This window comes from Salvelinus alpinus, chromosome 20 (genome assembly GCF_045679555.1).
Source record: "Salvelinus alpinus chromosome 20, SLU_Salpinus.1, whole genome shotgun sequence".
Taxonomy (NCBI): Eukaryota; Metazoa; Chordata; class Actinopteri; order Salmoniformes; family Salmonidae; genus Salvelinus; species Salvelinus alpinus.
The window spans coordinates 47,040,428-47,067,604 of NC_092105.1; the positions used below are offsets into that span (position 1 = coordinate 47,040,428).

Genomic DNA, 27,177 nt, shown 5'->3' on the forward strand with positions numbered 1-27,177 from the left:
ATTAAAGTCAGCCGCTTTAAAAATAAAAATATCTGGATAAGGCTAAAACATGGAGTTCTGGATGAGTGAGTCCAGTCCCTTTGCGATTATTGGCTTATGATTCACTAGTGAGTACACCATGTACTGGGAATGAATATGCATTAGTAGATATATTGGAAGGGTTTTTTCCAATTCAGTTTCAAATTGGGTATGCAAAAGGATGAACATGTTTTTGAAAAATGTATTTAAGTTGCTCCTAAAGAAAGGGGGAGTGGAAACATATTAATGGTCTCAAAATGCCCTGAATCCTAGGAATTTCTTGTGAAAGACTGATCACCTTTTACTAGAAATTGTTGGAACAGGTGGGATATACTTATAAAATGTTTAAGACACTAGACTCTATTCAAACTGTATAATATTATCAGGCCACTCATGAGAGAAACTGAGACAAAAGGGCTATTGGGAAAATAGATAGTACTGGTATTTAAAGTGTTTAGTATAAATGTTAATTTTTTTATTTTTTTATTTTTTTTATTTTAATTTCTCTTTTTCTCGTTTGGTCAATTTATTTTTGTTTTGAGGAACATAAGGTTGTGTATATGTTCCTGAGGAGGGACTGATATAAATGATATATAAATTGACTTAAGGATGTTTTAAGTATGTATCAAACAATGGCAGTTATGGGTTAGGGGACTTATAAATGAAGGTAATGGTAGTAAAGGGGTGTTATTTCTAGAAATATGTATAAAAATAGAGATAATTCACAGAAAAGGAAAGATAGCTGGCTGTGTAAAATATAGGGACAATTCTAAAAGTAAATAGAACAATTCACATATCTAAAGATATGGTAAAAAGAATAAGTGGTGGCATTTTGAACACTAGAGCAAAAGTTTAAGAAACTTATTACTTAGTTTTGATAGGATTGGATATTAATCCAACTGGAAGACATTTGACTGATTACATGTTATTGTACAGCAGTTGATGTAGGGAACATCATTTGACTATCATTGAATATTTCTGTGGCAGGAGGCCAGGTATTTGAGGCAGAATGGTTACATAGGGCTGTTATTAAAAATTAAGATTTAGTGATCTTGCTAATGTTGTCAGGAAATAACCCATGTGTTAGTGTGTATGTCCTCAGGAAAAAACAGCCAGAAATGGAAGGGCTTGGGCTGCATTCTGGAGATTGAGTGTACATCAAGATACACCAGGCTGGTGGTATACTTCTTACAACACTGCAGTGGTAAAGTTCTTTATGTCTCTCTTTGGTGGGTGTATAAGTCTCACGAGAAGTAAGGTCCAGCTGAATAATGGGTGAGCTTGAAAACACCATGACAGAGGATGTGGAATCAGAGAGAGAAAGAGAGAGAGATTAGATTCCACTATAGACATACTGGGTTGAGTTTGGAGGCTACTTGTTTTATTTTTAATACATCATGTGAAAGAGAATGGATAATAGGATATTATACTCTAAACAAACATGTTAAAGGGATTGATATGAAAGCATATACAGTGTTGAATTAATTCAAGAAGAGAGAATGTTAATTGTAGGTTATGCACATGATTATCAGTTGAAATGGAGTAGATGGGAAACTAAGTAAAAATGACATGATTTGGGAACACCTCTCAGAACCTGTGGCCGAAAGGGGAAGACTGGGTGGAAGCATGAGGAAGCTTTTTAGGGCTTTTATTTTTGTGGAGTCCAGCAGAAAAGTATCCTGGAGGCATAGAGTCAGGTAAAGAGAGAGTGGGAATTGTCATGGTCTCAGATTTCAGTTTGCATGAATATATTTATGCATAACACATAACATTGTCAATGCTGTTATGTTTTGTCTGTTGTTTTCCAAGTCTTATGTTTAGGAAACCAGAAGGAGAGGGGTTCGCCAGCTTCAGCTGGAATGTCTGTTTGTTGTGTGATGAGTGATGGAAGTAAGAGGATGTATGGTGCAATCTTAGAACAGAGGCCATAAGTCTCTAAGTATGAATGCTTCACAGAAAGTAGGCAGAAACCTGAACCAGGATGAGAGGTTCAGCGTCTGATGATCCAAAGGGGACCAGAAGGACCTCTCTCAGTGGTACCAGGAGATCTAGTCCATGTTGGAGGGATCCGGAGGAAGTGGGATCAACCGAGGAGAGATGGACCCTATGAGGTGGCCAAAGCAACAAGAACGGCCGTCCAAGTGAAAAGAAGCCAGACGTGGTACCATCTGAACCACTGCAGCTGAGTCCCAACAGAGAAGGATACAACCACATAGAGATGAGGACACTGAGGATGCTGATTCACCAGGAGGGAGCCTGGAGGGAGCAGGAGCAGCGGAAACGATTGAGATGCCAGGGAGGAGCCAAGAAAACAGTAAATCAAGTGAAAGCCAAAATATGACACGTGCACCGACTAATGCACCCAGAAGAGGAGGAGAGGCCTCACAAGGAACAGAATAAGAACGTTTCTTTCCTAAAATTGAAACCCTTCCAGATGGAAGCTAAGTCCGGCCTGAGGAGGGAGCTTCAGGTGAAGAAAGAGGAGGAAAAGTCCCGCAAGCTGAAGAAAATGGGGATTACCCCACAATTGACTTTTAAACTTTTGAATGGCCTCCTTTACAGACAATTGATGTTAGAACAACAAAAGAATAATGACATTGACATAACAGAAGCAACAGTGAATGCTAGTATAGAAACAACAGACTAATGCACAATCAAGATGTATGGTGGGAGCAGGAAGAGAAGAATGAAATCAGCCGAACAATCCAAAAAGACTGACAAGGTTAGAATCTATGTTCCACCTCAATGTATAACAGAAGCAGGAGAACTGAAGTCTATCTCAATCATAAGGATCAAACCCTTATCGGAGATTGCACTCTGTGGATGGACACATCACCAAACAAAGGGAGAAGTCGTTTGGGACCCGAAAGGATGTGACCTGACATGAATCAAAGAAAAAGACGAGTAGGTGCTCATCATGAACAAGATTGAACCAGTGGAAGGTGAAGACCTACCCCTGCACCTGAACAGGAAGAACCTGTGACAACAACAAGGGTGGCGGCTGCTGTGACGACCACAGTAGTTACCACTAGATGACATCGACTGCCCTTACCAAGCAGACCACCGTGCCAACAAAGCAACCTGAGACATCAGTCAGGAGAGTTTTTTACTGACATTTGGAACTTTCTGATAAACTCTAATGATCTACCTCAAGATAAGAACATTGAAAAAGCAACAGAATTAGATATATCAGAATCAGAAGCACTCAAGGACAGCACACGAGAAGAAGTAGTGAAGAACGAGTGGTACAAATGGGTTAAGTCTATGGCAAACAAACACAGAATGGACAATTGTATTTTGTGTAGAAAATCACCTTTGTCTGATCTTTTAATAGTCTCTGAACCAGCATCATTTAAAAACTGTGTAAGTTGGAAAAATGACCATTGTACCAATAGAAAGTATTCTATTTCCTTGTGTGACATTGAATGTAGGATTGCTCAAGGGAGCACTAGAGGCAGAGCCATGTTAAACGAGACTAAGTTGGGAGACAATGATTGTGCTGCCTATGAAATTAGAACTGAATTAAATGGACCCCAGTTAGACAGAAGTACTGTGGTTAAAGGAAAATATGAATGTTTTTACAGACACCACACTGAAGGAATTGATGTAGGAAACACCACTGTAGAATGTGATACTATTTGGGTGCTAGAGAATGCGGGAGTTCGTAAAAGTAATGATAAAGGATTGATTATGAATAGAAAAGGGTTGTGTAGTTACATAACTCAGGTTGCGCCATCTCTTACTATGTTGAAAAATCAAGACAGAGGTATTGCTGATAGTTTCTGGATGTGTGGAAAAAAACTAACTGTTGAATGTATTGCCTGATGGATGGATTGGTCCTTGTGCCTTAGTTAGAGCAATTAAATAGGTTACTATTATTGAATCACTCCATGATGACTATGTTAAACCTAGAGTTAAAATGGCTTATGATAAGGATCCTGAGGTATACCTTAATGCAATTGGACTGCTTAGAGGTCTACCTAGGGATTTCAAGGCCAGAGATGAGGTTAAATCAGGATTTGAATCTATATTTTTGTGGATAACACCAAATATGAACTTAGAATGGATTAATTATATTTTTATACCAAATTTGATCTTTTACTCTTATGAATATTGGAGATGTTTGGTCTAGTTGGTTTTCTTTAATGTTTCTGATTGGATCTTTTACTCCTATTTCACATTGGAGATGTTTGGTCTAGTTGGTTTATATGCTTCACTTTGTTTTAATTTTTTGTATTTTCTTGTTTATCATAGGTATTTTAATTTACTATCCCAAAGTCTTATTTGTATCATTTATGTGGCTAAATAGCCCCAGAGGGGGGATTGTAGTAGTAACATAAAACACATGGATAAAATATAAAGACATAAGACAGCTGAACATTAAAGTAACGAACCACATGTTCACATTTATCATGAGACTGTGGTAATGGAGATATACTAAGAGACGTTCTGGCCCTCTTATTTTCTCCATTGTGCTGACAGACTGACCAGACACATGGGCACCTAAAACAATTGGACACACTAGACTTATAGTCTACACATTCCACTAAAAGCACACATACCAGAGAAATATGCCTAAGGCAACTGGACACTAATGATAAGAAGAGACATAGAGTCTGCCAATTCCAATAAGGACATACCAGAGAACATGCTGGGGCATTGAATTAAATACAGGGTTGAGTCATAGGCCTAGAGTATAGAGGGACATATATTATTTTTAAGACAAGCATGGGTCTGGCCACTATTATAATTTAACTGAAAGCAGATAATGGGCGTTAGTAGGCGTGAACAAGCAGGAAGCCTGAACTAAAAAGATAAGGATGGCAGGAAGAATTAGGGGAGGTATGCTTATTTGCATATGGGGTGGACCCATATGCTATTTATGTATAAATGTTGGAACCGGGGTTGGGAAGCGGTGTGTGTTCCGCGGGGTGTGTTCCGCGGGGACATGCCAGTGGGCTGTACAGTTGTAATAAAGAGCATGTTTGATTTTAAAAGTTCTGGTAAGCGTTGTATTTGAAAATGATTTTCCACGACACTAGCTAGCTACCTAAATGTCTAAATAAAAGACTCCACTTCGCAGATGATTACATGACCCATCAAGTCATGAATGGACATGTGTACATGTCTAGACAATAGTGACCTCATCCACTTAGCTAGATGTGGCTGGGGGGTGTTTATATCATTTCTTTCACATGACCCATCAATTTAGACAAGTGTGTTATAATCTAATAATTATAAAATATTTTTATCAGGACACTTTGTTTTTGATATTGCTACTATGCAAATATACAAGTAACCATTTCACTGTAACGTTTACACCTTCTGTATCCTGTGCATGTGACAAACTACTCACTCTCTTTAGCACATGGCCTCACATGTGAATTCTTAAAGAGATGGGTGGGGCTAAGGCTTAAGAGGGTGTGAACGATTCTTAATGAGTGTAGACAAAGAAGAGCTCTCCAGTAGGTGTACCAAAACATTCAAGGGCCATTTTCTCAAAAGTGGGGTTACGTTCAGGTTTATCAACTTTAAAAGCAGAATTACTGTTCCATTATTCCTCAACTGTAGTGTATGATATACCATTTTTTTTAGCTCAGAGTCTCTACTTTTATCCAATGTAAAAAACACGATTTAAATTTTTGCTACATAGGACCGAATCCAAGTGGTGGGCCACATGTGTAAATAGGGGCACTAATTTGCAGTGGTGTAAAGTACTTAAGTAAAAATACTTTAAAGTACTACTTCAGTAGTTTTTGGAGGTATCTGTACTTTACTATTTATATTTTGGGCAACTTTTACTTTATTACATTCCTAAAGAAAATAAAAGTACTTTTTACTCCCTACATTTTCCATGACATTCAAAAGTACTCATTACATTTTGAATGTTTAACAGGACAGGAAAATTGTCCAAATCACACACTTATCAAGAGAATATCCCTGGTCATCCCTACTGCCTCTGATCTGGTGGACTTACTAAACACAAATGCATCTTTTGTAAATTATGTCTGTGTTGGGGTGTGCCCCTGGCTATTCGTACATTTTAAAAACAAGAAAATGGTGCCGTCTGCTTTGCTTAATATAAGTAATTTGAAATGATTTATACATTTACTTTTGATACTGAAGTGTATTTAGAACCAAATACTTTCACTCAAGTAGTATTTTACTGGGTGACTTCCACTTTTACATGAGTAACTTTCTATTAAAAAGGTATCTATAATTTTACTCAAGTATGACAATTGGGTACTTTTTCCACCACTGCTAATTTGTCCCAAAATGTTAAATAGAATTATATGGGAAAGGTGTGCATTCCTGGTGCTTTTCTCCACAGTAATGTTTTAACAATGTCTAATATTTAGTTTCGGGTGAAATTTGTTTTTAGTGATTCTTGTCTGCTGATAGTTACTTCAGGGTTTTTGAGTCTAAGAAGGCTGTAGGATCAGTCCAACTGTTGTTCAATTCTGATTTATATCGACTTTAAAATAGTTGTTAATCACTGTTGTTTCTAACGCATTTGTATCTTTCTTTTAAAATCATAACTAGTTTGGCATGTATTCGCGTTGCGAGTGCTGTGAGGTTTGTCATTAAGTAGTGTGCTTTATTTGAGCTTAGTAGTTGTAGTTGTTGGCTCTCTTCAAAAGTAGAAGATCATATTCCTGTTTAATTTTTTTAATTTTTTTTTTCTTCTTTACCTTGTAAATATGTTTTATGGGCTTTTTCTAAGATAGAAATTCAAATGAAAGAGAAATAAATCACTAACTCAGATTTAACTTTTGCTGTCCTCTGTCTACATTTGTAATGGTTTTTATTTTTTCATTTAAATATTTAATACATTTTGGGCCTTGAAGATGTACTCTGTTCATTCTCCATATTCAGTCGCTAATTGTATTTTCTGTTGACGTAATTAAGCATGAGATACAGGTGAATGATTTGATATTTTACATTTTACATTTACATTTAAGTCATTTAGCAGACGCTCTTATCCAGAGCGACTTACAAATTGGTGCATTCACCTTATGATATCCAGTGGAACAACCACTTTACAATAGTGCATCTAACTCTTTTAAGGGGGGGGGGGGTTAGAAGGATTACTTTATCCTATCCTAGGTATTCCTTAAAGAGGTGGGGTTTCAGGTGTCTCCGTGTCATGATATGTCATGGATTTTATAACCAGTAAATTATTGTGTGCATTTTTGCAAGAAGCAAAATGTAGTCAATTCTTGAATAGTCTTTCTATAATAGCCTTTCAATAAATATTGTTTTGTAGTTGGGAATAATAATCTCCAGGTGTCCTGTAAATTATTTGTAGAGATTACATTTTTCCGCATCATTGGAGGCTCATTGAAAAATTCTTTATTGCGACATCTGTCAAACTTATTGAATGCGTGATTTAGTGTTGCCTGCTAAAATAATAGTTCATGTCTGGATTTGATTTCATATAGCTTGAATTCTATCTATAATTAACAGATTTGACATTTGATTTGCATTCGCCTTCAACACACAATTTCAACAGTCGAATTATATCTGCGAAATAATTATCGTACTCCAGAAATATTTAATATAAAAAACGCAGAAGGTAATTAAAGTGCAACTTGCCTCTGAGCACATCTGACTACGACCCTACGAAACAAAAATGTCCTCCAGGAGTGAAGACGTGCGCTTCACTTTAAGAGCCGTGGTGGAGGTACAGGGTTTGAAGGACAACTATGAGAGCCAATGGACTTAAGAGTTTTGATGACAAGCTATTTTGAAAACATTCCATTGTTGGTCAAGGGGTCGTGAAACGTTCATACAGAATTAAATGAACAGAATTAATTCTGTTCATACAGATTTCAATAAAACAATATCGATTAATGTACAAAAATAGCACTCACTTCTGTCATCATGACATGCTTTGAGAGGCTAGTTAAGGATCATATCACCTCCACCTTACCTGACACCCTAGACCCAATGCAATTTACATACTGCCCCAATAGCTCCACGGATGATGCAATCGCCATCGTACTGCACACTGCCCTTTCCCATCTGGACAAGAGGAAGACCTACATAAGAATTCTGTTCATTGACTACAGTTCAGCCTTCAACACCATAGTACCCTCCAAGCTCATCATTAAGCTTGGGGCCCTGGGTCTGAACCCCGCCCTGTGCAATTGGGTCCTGGACTTCCTGACGAGCCTATCCCAGGTGGTGAAGGTAGCCAACAACACCTCCACTACGCTGATCCTCAACACTGGGGCCCCACAAGGGTGAGTACTCAGCCCCTTCCTGTACTCCCTGTTCACCCATGACTGCATGGCCACGCAGGTCCCCAACTCAATCACCAAGTTTGCAGCCACTAGGCCACTGTTGTGCCAGGTAAATAACCTCTCCCTCAACATCAACCAAGCGAAAGAGCTGATCGTGGACTTCAGGATCCACATCGATGGGGCCGCAGAGAAGAAGGTGAAAAGCTTCAAGTACCTCGGCGTACACGTCACTGACAATCTGAAATGGTCCACCTACACAGAAGTCGCAACAGTGCCTCTTCAAACTCAGGAGGCAGAAGAAATTTGGCTTGGCCCATAAGACCCTCACAGACTTTTATTGATGAGAGCATCTGTCGGGCTATATCACTGCCTTGTATGGCAACTGCACCAGCCGCAACCGCAGGGCTCTCCAGAGGGCCCCCGCCTAGAACCCTGCCCTCAACTGTAGTCACTAGTTGGCTACCACCCGGTTACTCTACCATGCTGCTGTCCTATGTTTACTGAACAGAAATATAAATGCTGCAGGCGAAAATTTCAACAATTCTACTGATTTACAGTTCATATAAGGAAATCCTTAAATTGAAATTATGACTGGGCAGGAGCGCAGCCATGGGTGGGCCTGGGAGGGCATAGGCCCACCCACTTGGAAGCCAGGCCCAGCCAATCAGTGTTTGTTTTTCTCCACAAAAGAGCTTTATTACAAACAGGAATACTCTTCAGTTTCATCAGTTGTCCGGGTGGCTGGTCTCAGATGATCCCACAGGTGAAGAAGCCGGATGTGGAGGTCCGTGGTCTGCGGTTGTGAGGCTAGTTGGACGCACTGCCACATTCTCTAAAATGACATGAGGTGGCTTATGGTAGAGAAGGTAACATAAAAATAACTAGCAACAGCTCTGGTGGACATTCCTTCAGTCAGCATGCCAATTGCACACTCCCTCAACTTGACATATGTGGCATTGTGTTGTGTGATAAAACTGCACATTTTAGGGAAGCCTTTTATTGTCCCCAGCACAAGGTGCACCTGTGTAATGATCATGCTGTTTAAATCAGATTTTCTTGGTATGCCACACCTGTCAGGTGGATGGATTACCTTGGCAAACTGAGAAATGCCCACTGACAGGGAAGTAAACAAATGTGTACACAACATTTTAGTGAAATAAGCTTTCTGTGGGTATGGAACATTCCTGGAATCTTTTATTTCAGCTCATGAAACATGGGACCAACATTTTACATGTTGCGTTTATATTATTGTTTAGTAGACAGTCATGGAACTGGTCACTTTAATGGAACACTGGTCACTTTAAATAATGTTTACATACTGTTTTACCCAATTCATTTATTCTAGTCAAAGCCTATCCCATTCCGTCTCGGAGCTCTACGGACTATTCCTTTAACCTCATGGCTTGGTTTTTGCTCTGACAACTGTGGGACATTGAATAGACAGGTGTGTGCCTTTCAAAATCATGTCCAATCAATTTACCACAGGTGGGCTCTAATCAAGTTGTAAAAACATCTCGTAACAAAATGTGTAAAAGGTCAAGGGGTCTGAATACTTCCGAAGGCACTGTACACACACACACACACTGATTCAAGGGGTTGTCTTTATTTGTACTATTTTCTACATTATAGTAAAGTGATCAAAAGTATGAAATAACATATGGAATCATGTAGGAACCAAAAAAAGTTAAACAAATCAAAAGTTAAACAAATCAAAATATATTTTAGATTCTTCAAAGTAGCCATCCTTCGCCTTGATGATAGCTTTTCACACTTAGCATTCTCTCAACCAGCTTCACCTGTAATGCTTTTCCAACAGTCTTGAAGCAGTTCCCACTTGAAGCAGGTAGCCTAGTGGTTAGAGTGTTGGTCTTCTAACCGAAAGGTTGCAAGATCGAATCCCTGAGCTGACAAGCTAAAAATGTAATTCTGACCCTGAACAAGGAGGTTAACCCACTGTTCCTAGGCCGTCATTGAAAATAAGAATTATGACTGACTTGCCTTGTTAAATAAAAGGTAAATATTAAAGAAATATATATATGCTGAGCACTTGTTGGCTGCTTTTCGGTCACTCTGTGGTCCAACTCATTCCAAACCATCTCTTTGCAGCAATTCAACCATGAAGGCCTGATTCACACAGTCTCCTCTGAACAGTTGATGTTGAGATGTGTCTGTTACTTAAACTTTGAAGCAGTTATTTGGGCTGCAATTTGAGTCTGCTGCAGAGGATACGTTCAGTAGAGTTACCAGAGGTAACTCTGGGTCTTCCATTCCTGTGGCGGTCCTCATGAGAGCCAGTTTCATCATAGCGCTTGGTTTTTGTGACTGCACTTGAAGAAACTTTCTTGTTCTTGAAATGTTACGGATTGACTGACCTTTGTGTCTTAAGGTAATGATGCACTGTCGTTTCTCTTTGCTTATTTGAGCTGTTCTTGCCCTAATATGGACTTCATCTTTTACCAAATAGGGCTATCTTCTGTATACCACCTCTACCTTGTCACAACACAACTGATTGGCGCAAACACATTAAGGAAACAAATTCCACAAATTACCTTTTAACAAGGCACACCTGTTAACTGAAATGCATTCCAGGTGACTACCTCATGAAGCTGGTTGAGAGAAAGGGTGGCAACTTTGAAGAATCTCAAATATACACTACCGTTCAAAAGTTTGAGGTCACTTAGAAATAGTTAAAAGCACATTTTTGTCCATTAAAATAATATGAAATTGATCAGAAATACAGTGTAGACATTGTTAATATTGCAAATGACTATTGTAGCTGGAAACAGCAGATTTTTTATGGAATATCTACATAGGCATACAGAGGCCCATTATCAGCAACCATCACTCCTGCATTCCAATGGCACGTTGTGTTAGCCTTCTTAAAATGATAAACTTAGCTAATTGATGATTAGAAAACCCTTTTGCAATTGTTAGCACAGCTGAAAACTGTTGTGCTGATTAAAGAAGCAATCAAACTGGCCTTCTTTAGACTAGTTGAGTATCCGGAGCATCAGCATTTGTGGGTTCGATTACAGGCTCAAAATTGCCAGAAACATAGCCCAGTCTATTCTTGTTCTGAGAAATGAAGGCTATTCCATGCGAGAAATTGCCAAAAAACTGAAGATCTCGCACAACCCGGTGTACTACTCCCTTCACAGAACTGCGCAAACTGGCTCTTGCCAGAATAGAAAGAGGAGTGGGAGGCCCCGGTGCACAACTGAGCAAGAAGACAAGTACATAAATGTCTAGTTTGAGAAACAGATGCCTCACAAGTCCTCAACTGGCAGCTTCATTAAATAGTACCCGCAAAACACCAGTCTCAAAGTCAACAGTGAAAAGGCAACTCCGGGATGCTGGCCTTCTAGGCAGAGTTGCAAAGAAAAAGCCATATCTCAGACTGGCCAATAAAAATAAAAGATTAAGATGGGCAAAAGAACACAGACACTGGACAGAGGAAGATTGGAAAAAAGTGTTTGAGGTGTTCGGATCACAAAGAACATTCGTGAGACGCAGAAAAAATGAAAAGATGCTGGAGGAGTGCTTGACGCCATCTGTCAAGCATGGTGGAGGCAATGTTATGGTCTGGGGTTGCTTTGGTGGTGGTAAAGTGGGAGATTTGTACAGGGTAAAAAGGGATCTTGAAGGAAGGCTATCACTCCATTTTGCAACGCCATGCCATACCCGGTGGATGGCACTTAATTGGAGCCAATTTCCTCCTACAACAGGACAATGACACAAAGCACAGCTCCAAACTATGCATGAACTATTTTGGGAAGAAGCAGTCAGCTGGTATTCTGTCTATAATGGAGTGGCCAGCACAATCACCGGATCTATTGAGCTGTTGTGGGAGCAGCTTGACCGTATGGTACGTAAAAAGTGCCAATCAAGCCAATCCAACTTGTGGGAGGTGCTTCAGGATACATGGGGTGAAATATCTTCAGATTACCTCAACAAACTGACAACTAAAATGCCAAAGGTCTTCAAGGCTGTAATTGCTGCAAATGGAGGATTCTTTGACGAAAGCAAAGTTTGAAGGACAATTATTATTTCAATTAAAAGTCATTATTTATAGCCTTGTCAACGTCTTGACTATATTTGCTATTCATTTTGCAACTCATTTCATGTATGTTTTCATGGAAAACAATGACATTTTAAAGTGACCCAAAACTTTTGAACAGTGTATTTTGATTTGTTGAAAGTTTTTGGTCACTACATGATTCCATATGTGTTATTTTATAGTTTTGAGGTCTTCACTATTAGCCTACAATGTAGAAAATAGTAAACATACATTTAAAAAAACCTGGAATGAGTAGGTGTGTCCAAACTTTTAACTGTCACGCACGCTCCGGACTCAGACGTTGCTCGTCCTAATATTTCTTAATTCCATTCTTTTACTTTCAGATTTGTGTGCATTGTTAGATATTAGTGCACTGTTGGAGCCAGAAACACAATTATTTTGCTACACCCGCAATAACAAATAAATGCTAAATGTGTATGAGACCAATAAAGTTTATTTGATTTTGTTTTGAAAATGACCAAATTTGTAGTTTTCACCTGACAGCGACGATATATGAATCAAATTACATTTGTCACAAAATGCCGAATACAACAATGAAATGCTTACTTACAAGTTCTTAACCAACAATGCAGCTTTAAGAAAATCCCCAAGAATTTTAAGAAAAAGTAAGAGATTAGAGTAACAAATAATTAAAGAGCAGCAGTAAATAAAAAATAGCGGGGTTATATACGGGGGGTACCGGTACAGAGTCAATGTGTCAATGTGCAGGGAACACCAGTGTCGAGGTAATTACCTACATGTACATAGAGTTATAAAAGTGGCTATGCATAGATGAGAGTAGCAGCAGCGTAGGGTGGGGGCAACGCAAATAGTCTGGGTAGCCATTTAAATAGCTGTTCAGGAGTCTTATGGCTTGGGGTTAGAAGCTGCTTAGAAGCCTCTTGGACCTACACTTGGCGCTCCAGTACCACTTGCCGTGCAGTAGCAGGGAGAACAGTCTATGACTAGGGTGGCTGGAGTAATTTTTAAGGCCTTCCTCTGACACCGCCTGGTACAGAGGTCCTGGATGGCAGGAAGCTTGGCCCCGGTGATATACTGGGCCGTATGCACTACCCTCTGTAGTGCCTTGCAGTTGGAGGCCGAGCAGATGCCATACCAGGCAGCAGAGGTGTGGACTCGAGTCACATGACTTGGACTCGAGTCAGACTCGAGTCACAAATATGATGACTTGCAACTCGACTTTAACACCAATGACTCGTGACTTAACTTGGACTTGAGCCTTTTGACTCGACCTGACTTGGTACACTCCTCAAGCCCAGATATTAAAAATTATGCTATTAAAAAAAGTGTGCAGCGCATCAACTCTTCATTTAACAGATTACAGTTTGAATTGGACAGCAGCCAATCAAATTGTGCCAGCTGAGAAAAAATGGCATGTGGCAGTGCAGAGGAACGTCGGCGGGTGAATTCAGATGTAGCCCTTGGAAAGATGATACCCAAAATTATTATTTTACGATATAAAGACTACGCTGTATCAACAAAAAACGGATTGCAACTTGCAAAACATGCGGGAAGAAAATTACAGACGGAGGCGCAACAACTTCCAACTTTGTTCGACATTTGAAGCTGCACAAAGAACGGTAAGTCGTGGCAAATATAGCCAACAGCTATATAATTTATATCATTGTTAGTGTAGTATGTAGGCTAACGTAACGTTAAATCAATGAGCCTCCACAGTCAGTGCGGGAACGTGAACATTGCACCCAAGATTGAGCTACAACTGGCTACGCAGTTGGTAGCCTAAATCCTGCCTGATGTTACTGCTGTTCCGAAATCCATTGACATATGTTAGCCTAATGTAACCACACACTGAGAAGGTGTGTGTGTTAAGGTTGGGAGATTGTGTACAAGCCTACATCGCCCGATTGCGCCCTATAACAATCCTCGATAGTCGATCGCTATGGGGGGTGGGGTCCTTTCTCATGACTACCCATGTATTTCCATGGAAATACAAAGTTTATTTGGAAAGTAATAAATATACAGTATATATTTTTTAAAAGCATTCATGATTTGCGTAAATGTAATATACTATTACTCTTGTTAAAAATATGAAATGGTATTACATTTGGTGAAGAGCACATTATGACTTGTTTAGGACTCGACTTGGGACTTGAGTGCTAAGACTTGAGACTTACTTGTGATTTGTAAAACAATGACTTGGTCCCACCTCTGTCAGGCAGTGATTCAACCCATCAGGATGCTCTCGATGGTGCAGCTGTATAACTTTTTGAGCATCTGAGGACCCATGCCAAATCTTTTCAGTCTCCTGAGGGGTTTTGTCGTGCCGTCTTCACGACGGTCTTGGTGTGCTTGGACTATGTTAGTTTGTTGGTGATGTGGACGCCAAGGAACTTGAAGCTCTCAACCTGCTCCACTACAGCCCCGTCGATGAGAATGGGGGCATGCTCGGTCCTCCTTTTCCTGTTGTCCACAATCATCTCCTTTGTCTTGCTCACATTGAGGGAGAGGTGGTTGTCCTTGCGCCACACTGCCAGGTCTCTGACCTCCTCCCTAAAGGCTGTCTCATCGTTGTCGATGATCAGGCCTACCACTTGTGTCATCAGCAAACTTAATGATGGTGTTGGTGTCGTGCCTGGCCGTGAAGTCATGAGTGAACAGGGAGCACAGGAGGGGACTGAGCATGCAACTCTGAGGGGCCCTTTGCTGCAGAATCAGACCAGGCTGAAGCCATCACCAAATCTATTGGGATGTTTAATCGCTGCAGACATGAGGCCATACTCTGTTGTGGAAAACAAAAGGCTTAAAAATATCGTTAAAGTGCTTGAGCCACCCTACGAAAGCCCCTCGCAGATCATGCCAGATCTTTGTGAACAGGAAAATATCAAAATTGAGCACTGAAACTGCACCGTCTGTGTCCATGATCCTACCTCTGAAAACAAGGATTCTACAGTGGTTCCTCCTTTAAAAGTTGCGGCACACCTTGCGTGCTGCCTCAGCTTTCTGTGGCACGTCATTTAATTCTTGTTACTGCAAGTTACTGCTAGTTTGACCACCAGAGGGCATCTTTGAGAAGCATTTGATAGTATTCCTTATTGGCATTACCAGAGAATTTAAAACCTTTTTTGTAATAACATAGTATATGGGATTGATTAATAAATTTGGCTTAATACATTTGATTAATATTATGGTGTTTCTATTCAGAGAAAAACGAAACCCTCAGGGTTTCTATGGCGCTGTACAACGTGACGTCGGGAGTAGACTACAGGATCGGAGGATTCTAAATTGTTTGCCTTCATTAGACAACTTTGTTCCAATATTTCTGTAAATCAGTGATATTTATTCCCATAGTAATTCGTTATGGATCCATAACTAAAATCAACTTCTGCATTTTGAAAGAGTATTTTATTAACAAAATGTGTTTATTAGGCTACTGTGCAGTCTACAATAAATACTGTAGTAAACATGGCAATGCCTAATTCCTTACATAAGGGAGAGTAGGCTATGTCTACACTACAGAATGCGCGGCTCGCGGGAGACCGGTGTTATGTCCGGTGTGATGTCTTCACTATTCTACAATGTAGAAAATAGTAAAAATAAAGAAAAATCCTGGAATGAGTAGGTGTGTCCAAACTTTTGACTGGTACTTGCTTAATTAATTTGATTAATACTATGGTGTTTCTATTCCATGAAAAAGAAAAACCCTCTGGGTTTCTGATAGAATGGAACAGAAAATATGACGCTGTACAACGTGACGGTAGGCAGTACACTACTGGGCTATTTAGCTAAAGAATCCCTGTGTCCTGTGGACGGGAGACCGGGTGACGGGGTGGAAGGAGTAGGCTGTCCTTGTAAATAGGAATTTGTTCTTAACTGATTCCATATGTGTTATTTCATAGTTGTGATGTCTTCACTATTATTCTACAATGTAGAAAATAGTTTTTTTTAAATATAGAAAAATCCTGGAATGAGTAGGTGTGTCCAAACATTTGACTGGTACTTGCTGGAACGAAAAATGACGGTCAGCAGTACAGTACTGGGCTATTTATGAGGAAGGAGTACGCTGTCCTTTAGTTCATAACTGACTTGCCTAGTTAAATAAAGGTTACACTACGAGAATAACATTTCTGCACCCTAATTTTCAAATTCTTGTCTAACCAATACCCAAATGGCGATTAAGGGAAATATAAACATCTGCATTTGAATGTCCTTTAAAATATATATATTAACGAAAGCATAAAGATATTGATGAAGAAATACTGTGCTGCTGTTTTGAGTTAGAAATGTAACACTTTAGAGTACTTATTAAGCATTAAATACATTGCAAGTTGAGGGATTTTCACAACAGTAGCCGTTATAAAAAGTATATTGTCCTGCTAATAGGAAACATTTGCATGATGGGCTCTTTAAATAAATAAGACCTACACCATTTAACAGTATATTTAAAAAATATTTTTTTCAATGATGTGACTCTCTGCCAATAATTACATTTAGAGGATTGGAGGACTCTATATTAATATCTAAGGGGCATTTTCTGTTAGATATTCTCAGATATTCTCACAGATCCTAAGGGGCTTTTATATAATTCTAAAGTTTTAATAATAGCTTTGTTTAAAAAGTAACGCTATTTTGGAGATTTTGTTTTCATTTAACCCCGAGTGAGCGAGAAAAAGGGGTGAGACATTCTTAATTTGTAAATAAAGTCAGATATTTAGTATTATTTATTTCTGGAGAACCCTAACTTGATTATCTGGCAGACATCACTTGCTTATATTCAGTCAACACATATCTTAAGAATATCATGGAATATTTGAACATTTGTTTCACCATGCTTATCTCAGAGCAGCGCGAAACGGTGCTGAAATAGACAGCCACAGCGGGAAGGCTATGTATTCTGTGCCCACTCGTGGTATCTCTTCGGTTACACATCCTTGGAATAGCAGAACAGCATAGCGGTCCGGGCGGCCCTTGCTGTGCATGGTGAGCATTTGGTCAAGTTCTGTTGTCAGAAGAGGAATGGAAATTCTAGGGTGAACCGAACACCTGACGAACCCGCAACGTATGTTGACTCTGCCTGTCGGAGGTGGAGTTCCAGAGCTCACAGGTGTGCCTGGCATGGATTGTGACTCCATCTCGTTCCTTTTCAACACGTGAGTGAGTCAATGACTATTCAAGCCATTGACTCACTGATGAATGAAGATGAGCGATCGGCAAAGGCAATCTGTAATCTGCCGGTATCACAGCTTGGTAAGAAATGTGTATATAAAACTCAGCAAAAAAAAGTCCCCCTTTCAGGACCTTGTCTTTCAAAGATAATTCGTAAAAATTCAAATAACTTCACAGATCTTTGTAAAGGGTTTAAGCACTGTTTCCCATGCTTGTTCAATGAACCATAAACAATTAATGTACCTGTGGAACGGTCGTTAAGACACTAACAGCTTACAGACGGTAGGCAATTAAGGTCACAGTTATGAAAACTTACGACTCTAAAGAGGCCTTTCTACTGACTCTGGAAAAACACCAAAAGAAAGATGCCCAGGGTCCCTGCTCATCTGCGTGAACGTGCCTTAGGCATGCTGCAAGGAGGCATGAGGACTGCATATGTGGCCAGGGCAATAAATTGCAATGTCCGTACTGTGAGATACCTAAGACAGCGCTACAGGGAGACAGGACAGACAGCTGATCGTCCTCGCAGTGGCAGACCACGTGTAACACCTGCGGGACAGGTACAGGATGGCAACAACTGCCTGAGTTACACCAGGAACGCACAATCTCTCCATCAGTGCTCAGACTGTCCGCAATAGGCTGAGAGAGACTGGACTGAGGGCTTGTAGGCCTGTTGTAAGGCAGGTCCTCACCAGACATCACTGGCAACATCGTCGCCTATGGGCACAAAACCACCGTCGCTGGACCAGACAGGACTGGCAAAAAGTGCTCTTCACTGACGAGTCGCGGTTTTGTCTCACCAGGGGTGATGGTCGGATTCGCGTTTATCGTCGAAGGAATGAGCGTTACACCGAGGCCTGTACTCTGGAGCGGGATCGATTTGGGGGTGGAGGGTCCGTCATGGTCTGGGGCGGTGCGTCACAGCATCATCGGACTAAGCTTGTTGTCATTGCAGGCAATCTCAACGCTGTGCGTTACAGGGAAGACATCCTCCTCCCTCATGTGGTACCCTTCCTGCAGGCTCATCCTGACATGACCCTCCAGCATAACAATGCCACCAGCCATACTGCTCGTTCTATGTGTGATTTCCTGCAAGACAGGAATCTCAGTTCTGCCATGGCCAGCGAAGAACCCGGACCTCAATCCCATTGAGCACATCTGGGACCTGTTGGAAAGGGAGGGTGAGGGCTAGGGCCATTCCCCCCAGAGATGTCCGAGAACTTGCAGGTGCCTGGTGGAAGAGTGGGGTAACATCTCACAGCAAGAACTGGCAAATCTGGTGCAGTCCATGAGGAGCAGATGCACTGCAGTACTTAATGCAGCTGGTGGCCACACCAGATACTGACTGTTACTTTTGAACCCCCCTTTGTTCAGGGACACGTTATTACATTTGTTAGTCACCTGGCTGTGGAACTTGTTAAATTTGTGTCTCAGTTGAATCTTATGTTCATACAAATATTTACAATAAATGCAGTTGACAGTGAGAGGACTTTCTTTTTTTGCTGAATATATATATATATAAATAATTTGTTTAATTCTCAGAACATTAACCACGTGAGTTCGCTTGTTTTGTACTGTTCTGTTGTTTCGACCCAATGATTCGTCGGACAAACAAATAACTTTGCGTACTGCAGGCCCAGGCATTGATCAAAACTGGCGTGACATTCAATAACGTCATCGTCACAGACGAATCAACCCTGGTCCTTGAGCAATTTGCTCAGAATTGCTACAGAAAGATTAACGAAAGCATAAAGATGTTGAAGAAATGCTGTTTTGAGTTGGAAAATGCTTTAGCTAGCTAGATTCTGCACATCCACTGTTCCACAAGATGACAGCCTGGTTTGCTGGTTTTCTCAGGAGTCCCTAAAACATTAAACAACACAAATTCATTCTCCTAACACTAGCTAGCTGGTTAATGTTAGCTAGTCAGAACTCGCTTAATAGCGATTTTCATAAATTAACTTTATGACAAAAAAATAAGTACAAACCATTGTCTCTACATTAACATATTCCTCTCTATTGTAATTTTTTTGCCTGACTCGTTATGATGTTATAACAACTTACAGCTGGTTCCACCATAATGTTTTGTTAGCCATCTTTGTTGAAGAACGCCACACGGCAAGGGTGGCTCGCGTCAAAATTCGTAATTCAAGCCACTCGTTATGATTGGTCATATAAAAACCTTGGGACCCAAATGCATAATGAGTGCTCCAACTCCCCCTTGTGGTGGTCTGGAGCAATGAAGCCGTGACACTGGGTACCTCTAAGTCCTGCGGTGCAAACCTCGCAACTTTTAAAAGGAGGAACCACTGTACAATCCATGGTCACAAGTGAGGAAGACATCACAAGAGATGTCAAGGCAGCCATTAGAGAGGACCGAAACCCCAGATACCCCCCTAATGTACAGGACTACCTTCATAGATCTACTGCACTGGATCCAAGGTTCAAGTCCCTGTCTCACCTAGACCCTGCCCTACACCGGAGGACATAGAGTGATCTCACCACTGAGATTGTGGCCACTGAAGAAGTAACAAAAATAGTGTGAATTACTTAAATAATAAATATACTGCAGTCTAATCTTAGTCTATGCTATTGCTATTAGAATCATCCACTTTTGATTTTGAATAATAATGGCTTTTTCAATGTTATTGCAGCAATTATAGTTCTATGAAATATGAAAATAAATAATTTGTTTAAAAGATCAAGTCATTTTTTCTGCAGGGTCAAGCCACAGACTCAGAGGCATCTTCTCCACAAAATTATTCGGCCATGAAGGAGCTTTTCGGGGAGACCTTTGCGAGCAAGGACACGGGCAAGACGTTTGCCAACATCAAAGAGGTGGCATCCTACAAGGCAGCAAGCGGCATTCCAGTGGATGGTGATCCACTGGCATGGTGGAAATACACTCACATTGCCATGATGGAAAGATGCTACCTGGCTGTGCCTGGCACTTCAGTTCCTAGCGAGAGGGTGTTCTCCACGGCAGGGGAAATAGTGACTGCAAAGAGGTCTACCCTCTCCCCAGACAATGTTGACATCCTCCTCTTTTTGAAAAATAATTTGAAGTTATAATCTCAGGTCTGCTTTGCTTTATCTCTTTACTTTTTTTTGATGATGTTGACACAGGCTATTTTTTCCATTCACTATTGTTCAAAGGAAGAAGGTATGATGCCTCATATTGCACTTTAATTTAACAATTGAGAATATAATATTTTATTTTAAAATTGTATTTAAAACATTGAAAAGCTCCTTGCTTTAAGTGTTCTTTAAGTAATAAATGGAAAGCAAAGCTATTTTCCTATTTTCCTTTTTTGCTGACCCGAAAAATTATCCGATCCGTAACTCAAAACCCGCGATCCGATCCCAGAGTTTTGTGATCCGTTGCACCACTAAAATCTATGTAACTTAAGTGATTTGGTAAAATGTAAATGAGTAAAAAGTAGGTTACTTCCTTCAGAAATTACTTGAGTACAAGTACAGCCCACAGAGAGTAACTACAAAAGTACTAGTTCCTCCAAAAATTCAAAGGGCAATGGGCCGGATTCTTAACCATGCCAACTCTGGCATATGTGTGCCGGGGTCAGCGGCTATAACCGCTAGACCACACAGGCAACCAATAATTTATTCGACCTATTGCTTTCCTTGAACATAAAACAAAGCAATTAATAAACAATTCATATAATTAAACAATAACTGTTTTACCCCTAATGAAAAATACATCTACCCCTTACAAATATAAGAATTCCCACGAGACCCACTGTAGCCTACAAACACTGCTTCCAGCTGCCCCCAGAAGCGATTCTAAATATTCAAAATTCATTCAAATCCTGCTGCTGAAGGATTATTTTCCTCCTGCGACGAAAGGGGTGACATTAAGATCCGACATATGTATAATTCTAACTTCGAAGGCTCCACATATTGTCATGGAAAGTGTTATTTCCAACAACCAACGAGCAACTCTGGTGGAAATCAAGCTGCACGTTGAGATTGCTGACAGGCCAGTCTCTTTGGCAAATGACAGGAGTGGAATGTTAGCTAAAATGACTGATAGCCAAGTTAGGTGAATCCTACCTTCCCATTGACATCAATGCATGACTAAGTAAAAATGTGACTTAAGTAGAAGTTAGGATTCAGCCACAAGTACAGCACATTGCAACAAACAGTCAAATATCAAATGCAGGGCAGTGTATTTAGTCTAAAAACCATTGAAGATGCATACAATATATTCATTAAAACAAATCATGCACTCACACACCTGTCCAAAGACCTCCTCGTTGACGGTAAAGGTGAGGTCCAGCATGTCCTCGATGTCATTGTCCTTCATCCACTGTAAACTCTGGTGAAACTCCTCATCCAGGAACTCCAGGTCACTCAGGTCACACGGGCTGCAGGGGTCAAAGGTCAACAAGAGGAGAACAAGGGTAAATAGAGGTCAAAGATTTAACTCCTAACTCTACAACGAATAAGTCTCACATTTACATTTCAGTCAGTTAGAATGTGCTTATCCAGAGTGTATATCAACCACTTAATAAAAGCACGGTAACTGAATAATTAATGCCAAATCCATTTAATCAACTTCTGTCGGTTCAGCTTCCACCAGGTCAGTAGTTTTGTATAAAATATTTTACGTTAAAGCATAACTGGCTACTTGACACGGTGGTTGTGTTTCCAAAACCTATTAACAATGCGTGTTCATGACAATAGGAGCCCTAGCCAGCTGCTGGCTGAGGGCCTAATTGAGACACTCACATGCGCAGCAGGCCCTTGTAGAAGGGGCGGGTAAAGAAGGCATCCAGCAGATACTGGTGGATCAGAGCCAGGCCCAGGATACGCCCACTGAAACGAAACCTGGAACACAGAGCAACATCACTGCTAGGTGTACAGTACAGTATGTTTATGACGACAAGTCAGGGTTTTTGTGCCTTTGTTCTTTACTTTATCTACAGTAGGTCTGTCCAGCATGTCTGTGTCTTCCTATATCCATCCACCCACTCACCATCAATATCATTGTAATGTAAACTTGTCACTCACCACTCGTGATGGTTGTCCACGAAGGCAGACATGGGGCTGATCTGCACAGTGTAGGTGTCGTTGGCGGAGTACTCAAACAGGCCGTAGTAAGGGTTAAACAGCTCCCTCGACACCAGGAAGAAGAACTCCCTCGAGGGGCCGCTGTAGTCCAGCCTATTAGACACACAACACACTTTTATAAACCATATATTAAGATTATGGAGAATATACACAACGTACACAGCGGTGGGCTAGCATTTAGAGCGTTGGGCCAGTAACGGAAAGGTTGCTGGTTCGAATCCCAGAGCCGACAAGGCGATCTGTCAATCTGCCCTTGAGCAAGGCACTTAACCCTAATTGCTCCAGGGTCACCGTCAATAGTGTCTGATCCCTGGCCGTGACCCCACTCGCCGAAGGTGTCTCAGGGGGAGTTGGAAAATGCAAAAAACACATTTCCATTCGACACCAACACACTTGTAAAACACAGAACAAATATAAGCACCCACCTATCTGACCTTGACATAACAACCGATGCATACGAGCAAACGTAAGGAAATGTGTAGCATATATGAAATACCTAAACCCAAACACTCACCCTTCCTCGCCCACAAAGCTGACGTAGAGCTTACTCCTCTGCAGGTCTTTGCGGGAGTAGCACATTATCTGATTGAAGGCATCCTCCAATAGGTGATCTCTACGAATGATCAACCTGGAAGGAGAAACACACAGACAGTCACGAACGTGCACACCACACATACACACAGGTTAAGATGAAGCAATACAGGATACGGGCTGATATTTAGCTGTTCAAATACGTCGTCACACAGCAACAGTACTCACTTGACTTTCCCAGGTCCCTGGCCATAGCCTTTCGTCTCCAGCTTGCGATAGAAGTTTCTCAGTTTGGCCTCAAAGTCACGTTTGTAAGGGGCAGGGGCGCGTGCATTAGCTCGCTGAGTACCTGAGAGGGGGGCAGAAAAGGAAGAGCAGAGAGGAGGAAGATGAAAAATAGACCCCAAAAAATACATAAGTTCATCAGAAAATCGTGTATCTCATTATTGTCAACTTTCATTAGAATATAATTAGTTCATATGAAACACTTCACTTTACTGATTGAGAGCGCTAAGCAACTTTTACGTCTCAAGGCTTTATCTCACTGTCTTGCCCTGCTTAGGATGGATAGTTTGGATTAGAAGCAAAGCTATGGGAAGAAAAGGCATGAGGAGAAAGTGTGTGCGCACGCGGCTTTGCATGTGTGTTCTCACCGGGGGAGCTCTGAGGGGAGGAGCAGTAGCTGGGGTGCAGTAAGGCATGAGGTGGCACATAGGACATAACCTCCTCTTCAAACAGGCTGAGGGAGAGAGGGGTGGCTTAATAATACACACACTTATCACAAGCACACTAACAAACACAATACTCGCAAACATACAGTCACACACACACATGCAATACCATCTCGCACACACAAACGCACACTAATCACAGACAGACATTAACCCCTGAAGACACACCTGAGCAAAATGACTAGATCAGCATCGCTAGAGAGACGAGCAAGCCCGGAAACACCCTCGCTGCGAATGAACTGTAACCTTTCCCTGCAGACACACAGGTTAACATTCGTGATACTGCTGTTTGGCACAAACATAATACACTTAGAGGGTTAGGATTAAAGGTTAAATATCTGCTTAAAGGGTTCCCATGGTGACTGGGGTGACCTACTTGAGTGAGTGGTTCCGGACGAGCTCTGGCTGCCTCTCCTGCAGGATCTCAATGATGTTGGGTTGCCGTAGAAACGCCACAATCTTGTCGTTGTAGGCTGGGGAGAGACCTGTGTCAATATCAACATTCCTGGGTCTGTAACTGGGTGGGTGTGTGTGCGTGCGCCGGGGGTGTGTGTGTGTGTATATAAGCCAGTGTACTCACCCACAGGCACCAGGTCCTGATTGCGAGTGGACCCACTGAAGGTGCTGGAGGGGCAGGGCATGACAGGTGGGCTGGAGTGTCGCGTGTCATCTACCACCTGCAACACAAGGGGACATTCATTTTAGTCAATTCCATTAACCTGCATCATTAGTTTTACAATAAGCATTATGATTGACATTGGTCTTGTTAAAGCAAGTCTTAGTGCTGATCTCTGGCCTGTATTCCAGTGTGTCAGTAGTGCAGTGGGTATAATAGACTGCATTTAGAGCTGTGGTGGCAAATTCCGTTGAGGTCGACTGAAAATACCATTCACTTTGGCAGTATTGTCTATTTTGGATGTGTAAGCTAGCATGTTCTTCAAACCAGCTAGCCAGGCAAGCTGCCAAGCCACGTGTACTGTAGGGTAGTCCACTAGTTTGCATGCTGTCTGGTCTGACAATTTTTTTGAGTCGCCTAAGGGAACTTAGCAGTAGTCTCACCTCGCCTGCGCTGTGGCTGCGTTGGCGGCTAAGGTGCTGTCGGTGGGCCAGCAGGCTAGTTGAGTGTGCACTCTGGAGGGGGAGCCGCGGGTCGATGAAGGTTGTGGAGCGACAGTTGTGATCCACAAAGAAGGGCTGTGGAGACACACAGCCAGCCACGTACATTAAGATAGATAAACAAACTACAGTTTATAAAGGTGTACTGTACATACAGTTCCAGTCAAAAGTTTGGACACACCTACTCATTCAAGGGTTTTTATTTATTTTTACCGTTTGCCTTGATGACAGCTTTGCACACTCTTGGGATTCTCTCAACCAGATTCCCCTGGAATGCTTTTCCAACAGTCTTGAAGGAGTTCCCACATATGTAGGGCACTTGTTTGCTGCTCTTCCTTCATTCTGCGATCCAACTGATCCCAAACTATCTCCATTGGGTTGAGGTCAGATGATTGTGGAGGCCAGGTCATCTGATGCAGCACTCCTTGGTCAAATAGCCCTTACACAACCTGGAAGTGTGTTGGGTCATTGTCCTGTAGAAAAACAAATGACAGTCCCACTAAGCCTAAACCAGATGGGATGGCGTACCGCTGCAGAATGCTGTGGTAGCCATGCTCGTTAAGGGTGCCTTGAATTCTAAATAAATCAGTGTCACCAGCAAAGCACCCCCACACCTCCATGCTTCGCGGTGGGAACCAAACATGTGGAGATCATCCGTTCACCTACTCGGCATCTCACAAAGACACGGCGATGGGAACCAAACATTTCAAATCTGGACTCAGACCAAAAGGACAGATTTCCACGGGTCTAATGTCCATTGCTTGTGTTTTTTGAACCAAGCAAGTCTGGTCTTACTGGTATCCTTTAGTAGTGGTTTCTTTGCAGCAATTCAACCATGAAGGCCTGATTCATAGTCTCCTCTGAATAGTTGATGTTGAGATGAACTCTGAAGAATTTATTTGGGCTGCAAATTCTGAGGCTGGTAACTCTAATGAAGTTATCCTCTGCAGCAGAGGTAACTCTGGGTCTTCCTTTCCTTTGGCGGTCCAAATGAGAGTCAGTTTCATCATAGAGCTTGATGGTTTTTGCGACTGCACTTGAAGAAAATGTCAAAGGTCTTGAAATTTTCCGGATTGACTGACCTTCATGTCTCAAAGTAATGATGGACTGCTCGACGAAGATGGCGCTGATGGAGATGGCAGCATCGTGACTAGCTCTTAGGAAACTGCATTATTTTGTGTTATGTATTATTTTTATATTATTAGCTCAGGAAATGTTTTGTCATTACATACAGCCGGGAAGAACTATTGGATATTAGAGCACCGATTACTCACTAGAACTACCAGTATTACGACTTCCCTGGAGCAGATCCTTGTTCACTCTCCCCAGAGCAATTTAACTTATTCCAGAGGTGGACCCAAAACATTGCCGGCGGAGGAGAGGCACTCGAGGCGGCCTGCTGGTTCGACCTAGGAGGCGCGCACACCACCCACCACTTCTGAGTATTTTACTCGCTAATGTTCAGTCTTTGGATAAAAAAAGTTGAGCTTAGAGCAAGGATTTCTTTCCAGAGAGACATTGGGGCCTGTAACATACTTTGTTTCACGGAAACATGGCTCTCTCGGGACACTGTCGGAGTCCGTAAAGCCTGCAGGATTCTCAGTACATCGCACAGACAGGAATACATATCTTTGGGAAGCAGAAGGGCAGAGGGGTGTTTCATGATTAATGACTCATGGTGTAATTCTAGGAACATACAGGAACTCAAGTCCTTTTGTTCACCCAACCTAGAATACCTCACAATTAAATGTTGACCATATTATCTCCCAAGAGAATTCTCCTCCGCCATGGCCGTTTACATCCCACCTCAAACCGAAACCTCGACGGCCCTCAAAGAACTTCATGCAAACTGGAAACCACATACCCCGAGGCTGCATTTATTGTAGCTGGGGATTTTAACAAAGCAAATCTGAGGACTAGGCTGCCAAGGTTCTATCAACATGCTGACTGTCCTACCTGAGCTACTAAGACTCTCAACCATTGCTATTCAAACTTCCTGAATGCTTAAAAGGCCCTCCCCCGCCCTCCTTTCGGCAAATCTGTCCACAACTCTATCTTGCTCCTCCAGTCCAATAGGCAGAAACTCAAACAGGAAGTGCCCATGCTTCGTACTATTCAACGCTGGTCTGACCAATCGGAACCTATGCTTCAGGATTGTTTTGATCACGTGGACTGGGATATGTTCCGGGTAGCTTGAGAGAAAATAATCTAGACGCATACACAGATACGGTGACTGAGTTTA

The 27,177-nt window shown here is 41.5% G+C and overlaps 1 protein-coding gene across 1 annotated transcript in view; it reads right to left on the reverse strand.

Moving 5' to 3' along the window:
- Positions 1-27,177, reverse strand: part of LOC139547012 (E3 ubiquitin-protein ligase HECW2-like) — a 77,625-nt gene that overhangs the window by 17,259 nt on the left and 33,189 nt on the right. Inside the window, exons 16-25 of the mRNA XM_071356044.1 lie at positions 24,879-25,013; positions 24,400-24,496; positions 24,196-24,292; positions 23,988-24,071; positions 23,742-23,827; positions 23,317-23,437; positions 23,072-23,185; positions 22,498-22,650; positions 22,216-22,314; positions 21,722-21,851 (exon numbers count right to left, since the gene is read on the reverse strand). Of these exons, the coding sequence (XP_071212145.1) occupies positions 21,722-21,851; positions 22,216-22,314; positions 22,498-22,650; positions 23,072-23,185; positions 23,317-23,437; positions 23,742-23,827; positions 23,988-24,071; positions 24,196-24,292; positions 24,400-24,496; positions 24,879-25,013 (1,116 nt within the window). The remainder of the gene's footprint in view (positions 1-21,721; positions 21,852-22,215; positions 22,315-22,497; positions 22,651-23,071; positions 23,186-23,316; positions 23,438-23,741; positions 23,828-23,987; positions 24,072-24,195; positions 24,293-24,399; positions 24,497-24,878; positions 25,014-27,177) is intronic.